The 8,409-nt window shown below is 42.3% G+C and overlaps 1 protein-coding gene across 1 annotated transcript in view; it reads left to right on the top strand.

The window, feature by feature from the left end:
- The window catches only part of GLP2R (glucagon-like peptide 2 receptor), a 97,994-nt gene that overhangs the window by 49,115 nt on the left and 40,470 nt on the right, over window positions 1–8,409 (top strand). Inside the window, exons 8-9 of the mRNA XM_006863423.1 lie at window positions 1,086–1,146; window positions 1,935–2,004. Of these exons, the coding sequence (XP_006863485.1) occupies window positions 1,086–1,146; window positions 1,935–2,004 (131 nt within the window). The remainder of the gene's footprint in view (window positions 1–1,085; window positions 1,147–1,934; window positions 2,005–8,409) is intronic.

Raw genomic sequence — 8,409 nt, forward strand, 5'->3', positions numbered from 1 at the left:
ATGGACTCAAAATTGAAATCTTTCAAGAAAGTGAGGCGGCACAGGAGGCACTCACTCATCTCTGCCAAGAAATTTGGAAGACAACTATCTGGCCGACCATCATACATACCACCACCATTATCAACAACACCATCAACACCACCACCATCATCAATGCCACTACTGTTACCAACACCACCACTATCATCATCAATACCATCACACCCCCAACACCATCCATACCATTACCATCATCATCAACACCACCATCAATACCAACAGTAACACTATGACATTATCAACAACATCGTCATCACCACTGCCCCCACCACCACCACTAACACCACCATCGTCAATTCCTCAGTGACACAAAAGGATGACAAGAGGCTCTAAAGTGAGGTGTGTATTTGAGCACACGTATACACATTTGCTGTTCACCCAATGCCACAATAAAGAATTGAAAAGATTGTTGGTGGAATTGGATGCCCTTCTTTTCACTTTGTCAACAACTAAATCTTCAAAACAAGGTTTTCTGGATAAAAAAAAGGCAAACAGGTCATCTGGAAGCCCTGTTTTTGCAAACTCTTGGGGCTGCAGGTTTCCTAGGAAATAAACATGGCCTTTAGTTGAGTACATGCCCTTTGCCTTTAGTTGAGTAGAAACCATTTGCATGGTTTGTCCTCCACTAAAGGTCAGTGCTTTGAACTCATCCAGAGGCACTGCAGAAGAAAGGCCTGGTGATCTGTTTCTGTAAAGATTACAGTCAAGAAAATCCTCCTGTTAACACAAAGGGTGGCCATGATTTAGAATCCACTTGACAGTAATGGGGTTGGTGATTCAGGAGGTTTTGGTTAATAGCCCCAGATAACCTCTAAGCTGTTCTGTGCCACGTGGCAAGTCTCTTCTTCCTGGGTCAGAGTTTCTCTGACATTAAAACAATGGACAAACTCTCTGATGCCCTATATTTCTCCTGCCCTCACAGTCCATGATTCTACATGTTGGGGTTTTTCTAAGTTGTAACCAGCTATGTTAGGCCTCATCAGAACAGGAGGCAGGCAAGTTTGGCCCACTAGGTCTGATTTCATTTCTCTTTGTTTTCTCCTCAGGCTTCCCTGTGCTATCTGTCCTCCCTTGGGGTATCGTCCGAGCTCAGCTGGAGAACACTGGGTAGGTTGTTCATCTGGTTTTACACTTCCATGAGCCAGTGATTCCCAGATGTGTCCCAATATAAGGAAATGCACCATCTCCCAAAATATTTCACCCTCTCTTGTTTTATTCATCTCAAATACAGAAACTTTAGGAATGTAGATCAAATGATCAGACTTACTTACAGTAATTAGTTTATTCATTTAATTACACATAGAAATTAGCACAAAGATGTTGCACAAGTTAGTGGGGACTCTGGGTTATAAGTACAGGCATGATTATTACTCATAGTGGGAAGGGGTAGGAAACCGTAAAAACAAAACAAAAAAACCTGAACGTTCATCAATATGAGAGTCACTGAAAAAAATTGCCATGTACTTATATTGTAGAATATTATGAGGTTATTTTAAAAAGTTCTGTATCTTTTGACTTCTAGGGACTCAATTTCAACAGCAATGTTAAGCTTGCTATGATCTCATTTTCCCCCTCCAAACAATCCCCACCACCACTACCAAAGAAACACACAACCCTATATAATTAAGGCTATGTCTTTATGTTTGTTTGAGTTTAGAGAAAGGTACAGAAGAATACACACAAGGCTGTTAACACTGAAGAGCAATTTAATGGCAAGAAAAGTCAACAGTGTTAGTAATGACTAGACCTGACTTGAGTTCTCTCTGTCCCTTTTCGCAGAGGGAGACTGATTGGCAGAAAGAAGGCTTAAGCATGGGCATCATTCTTCCGCAGGGCATGAGACTTTTCCATTGTACCTGGTCTTGTTTTTAAGTCCTCTTGCTTATTCCCCTTAGGTGCTGGGGAACCAATGGGAACAAGCTAATCTGGTGGATCATCCGAGGACCTGTACTACTTTGTATAACAGTAAGGATCATCCCATCCTCCTTTTCTTCTCTGAGTTTCTCAGCCATGGAACACTCCCCATCACATCTCAATTCTCAGGGCCAGAGTTCAAATGGACTAGTCGCCTTGCAAAGGAAAAACTAGTCTATGAGGAGGATCTGCTGAATGAGAAGTCAGCTAAAATCTACTGTTATTCTGTGTTAGGAACAAAATTCAGGGTTCCACCTTAAACTCCTTCTACCTGGTCTTCAGACTCTGTAAAGGATCATGTCAGTGATCCTGTATTGAAAGGATGTGAATCCTGCAAGGTCCCGGGGATGCAGGACTGTGGGTTTGCATCTTAACAGATTCACAGGAGCATGGAAGAGGCTGTGCGTTCTTTTGTTAGCCGTACAACACAGATGAGCAATACTAACCCAAAGCTATGAAGAGAGTTAGGATAAGGAGATAGATCTACTTTTGTTGCCAAACCAAAACGAGGGCTTGCCACCTGTCACTGTAGTCAGTCACAGAGATAGGGAGAGATCCGATACAAACTTTATTAACAGAAAGCCAGCAGTCTGGAGGATGGTGAGAATAACTTCTCAAGACTGTCCTTCCCATCATGAAGGGTGGGCACATTATATAGGGTAAGTTACACTTGGATTTACACTTAATCTATTTTAACATCAAGATAGCACCTTTTTGGAAAAAGAAACAATAAAGCAATAAACATCTTCAAGCATTCTACCTTTACAGAAAAGGAGACAATCAGGCAATAATCCTTTTCAAACAATTCACCTCTTAGGATCCAAGTTGCTTAGTTCCTGAGATAACTATCTGGGTGGGCTTAAGCACATCCTGTTCTTGAACACTTCTAGGAACATAAGGTCATCTCAGCTAATTTTTAACTAACTTCCCCATTTGCAAGGTCTTCATTTAGCAAGACTTAATGACTAAAGTCTTGGTGTGGCGCTGTGGGTTAATGCACCAAACTGCAAAGCCGTTTGAACTGCAAGGTTGGCAGTTCAAGCCCACCAGCTGCTCCTCAGAAACCCTATACAGGGTCATTATGGGTCGGAACCGACTTGATGGTATTTAACAACAACAACGTTTTGTTTAGGTCAGTAGATCCAGGCTATTGCTTTGAGATCTCAAGGAGGAAAGATCTTCATTTGTTGTTGGTCCAGAATATTTGGGATGAGGAGGAGCTGTTCAACCCAGAGTCATGAAGCCCTCTTAGATAATAGTGAGTGAGAACCGAAGCTGTCAAAGAATCTCAGAGAAAGCATAGGGATGTAGCAGAGAGTTGGAAAGATTAGCAAGTTCTACTCAGGGGGCCAGCCTAGACACACTGCCATCACCTCTAAGTGCCTGCCAGGTGCTCAGCCCACCTCTTCTCCCAAGGGCTTCTTAGCTTTCTGATTTTTCAAATTTATGTAAGTAATCTGATGTCTTGGCTGCTAATATTGCTGCTATAACAGAGTTACCACAAATGATTGGCTATAAAGAACAGTCATTTATTTCACATAGTTCAGGAGGCGAACAGTCCAAATCAGGGTCTTGTTCATGTGAACTTCCTCTGTGGACGCTCTTCTAGTCTCTGATGTCTGCTGGAAATTCTTGACATTCCTCTCTGCTTATTAACATTGCTAACCTGCCACCTCTCTCCCATGTGTATTACAGCACCTACTGTCCAACCTCCACTACAGCTTAGTAACGTGTAGCAGGGCACCCTACATACCAATGCCTTTCCAAGTGTATGTTAAGTGGTAATCTTTCCACTTAATGTTGTTGCTATTAAGTGCTGTTGAGTCAGTGATCCTGTATTGAAAGGATGTGATGACTCATAGCATCAGTATCCCATTAGAAACTCAGATTCTCAGGCCCTATCCCAGACCAAGTGATGCACAATTTGCATTGTAATAAGATTTCCAGGCTTGGGATGCACATACGTTTGTAAAGCACTTTGTCCATACCAGTGATTATTAAAATTGATTGCCAGTGAGAAACATCTGGTGAGCTTTTAGAATATACTGATGCCTGGGTTATACCCTTACATCAGTTAATGTCAGATATCCTAGGGATAAGGCTCAAGCAGTTGTAACTGAATTATACAGTTTCTGGTGATTCTAGTGCATGGCCAGGGATGAGAACCCTGTTCTGAGACTTGCTGCTCTGTCCCCCAACGTCTGACGGACCCACGTTCTTCCTGGCTTGAAAAGCCCTGCTGCTGCTTTGTACCTGGACTGACATTCACTTCTACCAGGTTAAAAGAATGTGTTCCATCTTCTCACCTTGGATAAAGTATCTTTATATGTTGTTACTTCTACTACTACAGCCCTAGCCAGCTCCACAGAAAGGAACCCAAGTACCTTAGCTCCAAGTGGACTGTTCACCTTCCCCTGCAAATCATCTCCTCCTGCTCTCCCCACTTAGTGAATGATACTGCCATCTAGTCCTCTGGTTATTCAAGTCCGAAACCTAAGTGCCCTCCTGGCTTCCATTCCCTTTCTCCTTGCAGTTTCTACTCAGACATCAAGTCTTGTCACTTCTGCCTCTATGCATTTCTCCAAACCACACCTATCTCTAACCCTGTAGCTGCTGCTCTTGCCAGGATTTCATCAGCAGATCTCTGCAGAAGCCTTTATTTGGTCTCCCTTCCTTCGTTCTTTCCTTCTCTGGTACTTCTTCTATATTGCAGCCAGAGCAATCTTTCTTGAAGACAATTTTGTAGTATCTCCTTCTGCTTGTAACTCTTTCATGTCTCAGTATTGCCCTTGGGCTTGATTCTAAACTGTTATAGTGGTTAGTGTTGTCCACACATCCTCATCCCACTCATCCAGCCACTCCAGGTTGTGGGGAAACTCAAAGGCCTCCAAATCCATCATGATGTGTCATGATTTTGCACATGCCTTCTCAACTTCTGGAATACTGCAATGCCCATCAGATGGGCTCATGTCTGTCTGGTTGATAATTACTCCTCTTTGGAGATGGAGCCCTTTATTAATCTATTTCCCAAATTTAGGACCATCAATGAGCATGCCCAGAAGGAACAATTTCATGAGAACCTGTAGTTCTATACAGATTTTAGAGAGATAACTGCTAAAATATTGTCATTTGTTTCTATGGGGCTTGGGCAAAAGGACATAGGTTTCAGTAAAAATAGGAACTCTTTTCCCTTGGTCACAAGAAAGCATTTGACCATGAACTGATAAAACGCTGATGTGGACCCTAAAGAAAAGGTTTGGATTCTTCATTTCTGTTGATTTCCAAGAAGAAAATCTGTCCTGAAGAATAAGGAACTGAAACTAAAACCTTTCCAACCTGTAGGATGCTATGATTTTGCACACGGGTTTGAATGGGCCCTTGTCATTGTTATTAACTGCCATTGAATTGATCCTCAATTCTTGGCAATCCCTTGCATAACAGTACGAAACACTGTTCTGTCCTGAGCCATTCTCCATCATGGGTTGTGGATCAGATTGTTGTGATCCATGGAGTTTTCTTTGGATGCTTTTTGAAATTAGATCACAAGGCCGTATTTCCTAGTCCATCTTATTTGGAAGCTCCACTTGAAACTGTTCAGTATCATAGCAAAACATAAGCTTCCACTGCCAGATGGGTGAGGTGCATTGGTTGAGACTCAAACCCACATGAAAGGTGAGAAATTTTCCACTGGTCGGTCCATCAGTGCCCTCTTATGAAAGGGAGGAAATGAAAGGATGTACGCGATGAGTTGGTACCGACTCGATGGCACCTAACAACAACAACAAGATAAAGTGAAAGAACTCAGGATCCAAGGCTCCATCACTAACTTTCTGTGTATCCTTTGGACAAGTTAGCTGACCTCTCTGGGCTTCTGTTTCAGGTTTTGATTTGTGGTTCAAAGTTCAGTGCTTGTCCTACTCATTAACGGAGCTCCTATTCATTAACATTATGGAAGTAAGGAGTTACAAAATAGGATAGTTACATCAGATCAAGCTGTATCCATCAAATCATATCACGGGGGAGATTGTATTCTATTAGGTCTCATCATTTTAACTGCTAAACCACTGAGAATCCTGGCCCACAAAACCGTAACTAGCACAGATGCCAAAGAAGGGTCAAGAAGAATGTTGCATCTGAGAATGCATTCTGTCCTGTCTAGGACATAGACAAGGGCCTTATGTGCTGGAAGTCCTCAATGCCCCTCACTTGGTCACAGAATCTGAGTGTTGGCTGGGTTCGTAAAAAAAATCTCCCCATCTACCCCCATTCCTGCTTGTGTACAAAATGAAGAACCAAAAGTAAACAAGTTGCCATTGGGTCCAACTCATGGTGTGTCAGAGTAGAACTGTGCTCCAGAGGTTTTTCTTGCTGTAATAGTTAATGGAAGCAGATATCCAAGTCTTGGGTCCAAACCGCTAACCTTTTGGGTAGTAGCCAAGACCTAAATGAAGAGCACACAAGCCTAGAGAGAGAGAGTTTCCATGGCAATCTGAGCTGGTACTACTGTTAGGTCGCCTTGAGGAAGTGTTCATCCATATGACCAATTGGATTACTCCCATTTTCTCTTATTTGGTCTCTGGAAGACACAATGAATAGCGTATCAAAATGCTTTTCATTACGACCTCTCTCTTCTTTTGGGACAGTCATGATTGGAAGTAATTTGCTGAAATCTGTACTTATCCCCAGTTAAGCTTACATTATAAGAAAAAAGACTGTGTTCAACACATCTCTAAGCCAAGGAAGGACACAACGTTTTCTCTTTATGATGAAAAACAGATATCCCATTAAGAGGGATAGATTACTTGGTTACACTTAGTTTGCACTTGAATGTTCTGTTACTAAATATTCTTTGTTTGGGAACCTCCATCATTGCTGTTGGCATGTTTTCTGTTTTTGACAAATAGCCTCTTCTCTGAAAGTCTAGGCTTTTAGCATCAAGTATTGATTTTTCTGAGACCAATGAAGCAAGAAATAACTGGTTAGAAATGATACCCTTTAACTACATATTGAAACACAAGCTATAGACTCCAACATGTACCTAAGATATTATTACTGTGTTCTTCAATGTCTTTAGAGACTTTTCTCCATTAATTGTTACATCTGTCCCCTTTGCTAGGAGTGCTGGGTGACAGCAATGGTTAAGTTCTCAACTGTTAACCAAAAGGTTGGTGGTTTGAATCTACCCAGAGGTGCCTTGGGGTCCTGGTGTGGCACTGTAGGATAAGCACTAGCCTAGCTGCTCATTGGAAACCCTATACAGGGTGACTGAGTCAGAACCAACTTAACAGCACTCAACAACAACAGAGCTTTCTAGTGATCTGCTTCCTAAAGGTCTTGGAAACCTTATGGAGGACAGTTCAAATCTGCAATACATTGTATTGCAATGACTTGGAATTAAATCAATGTCAACTGGTTTGGTATGGTTCTTGGTTTGGTTTTATCGTCTTCCATATCCATTTTATCCGTAGCATAGATGCATTCTCAAATCTTTCCAATTTCATAAACAAGTGCAACCCCAAATCTCCTTCCAACCCTATAGATACAAGTAGGGAGATTGTGTTTCCATCCCATGTCCTTGTCAACCTTAGTTCTATCACTCTGTTTCTCTTTACAGCCAAGTGTTGTCTACACCTGCTGTCTCCTCCTCTCCATATGTCACTTATTCAACAAAGCATTGTGATCTGGCTCCCAGATGTCCCCTGCAACTTCTCCTCCTCCTTGCTGTTAGATGCAGTCTGATTGTATTTTGTTATTAGTTGCTGTTGAGTGAGTTCCGATTCGTGATGATCCCAAGTAATAGAACAAAAGAGTGTCTGGCTCCATGTCATCTTCTGGATCATCAGTATGTTTGAGTCCATTGTTGTGGCTCCCAACGTAGGGGCTCACCTTCCAGCACTTTATCAGACAACATGCTGTGTGATTTATAGTTTTTCACTGGCTAGTTTATGGTAGTAGATTGCCAAGTCTTTCTTCCTAGTTTGTTTTAGTATGAAAGCTCCTCTGAAACCCATCCACTGTGGGTGTCCCTACTGGTATGTGAAATACTGTGACGCTGTTGTTGTTAGGTGCCACTGAGTCGGTACTGACTCATAGCAACCCTATGCACAACAGAATGAAACACTGCCCAGTCCTGCACCGACCTCACAATCACTGCTACATTTGAGCCCGTCGCTGCTGCCACTGTGCCAATTCATCTCATTGGGGGTCTTCCTCTTTTTCTCTGACCCTCCACTTTACCAATCATGATACCCTTCTGCAGGGATTGGTCCCTTCTGACAATATATCCAAAATATGAGAGACAAGGAGTCTTGACATGGTGCTGTAGGATAAGCACTCGATCACAAGGTTGGTTTGAACTGCAAAGTCATAGGTCCAAATTCACCAGCCGCTCCTTGGAAACCCTATAGGCTTGCTATGGGTCAGAACTGACTGAACAGCACTTAACAACAACAAAGA

Source organism: Chrysochloris asiatica, unplaced genomic scaffold (genome assembly GCF_000296735.1).
Source record: "Chrysochloris asiatica unplaced genomic scaffold, ChrAsi1.0 scaffold00054, whole genome shotgun sequence".
Taxonomy (NCBI): domain Eukaryota; kingdom Metazoa; phylum Chordata; class Mammalia; order Afrosoricida; family Chrysochloridae; genus Chrysochloris; species Chrysochloris asiatica.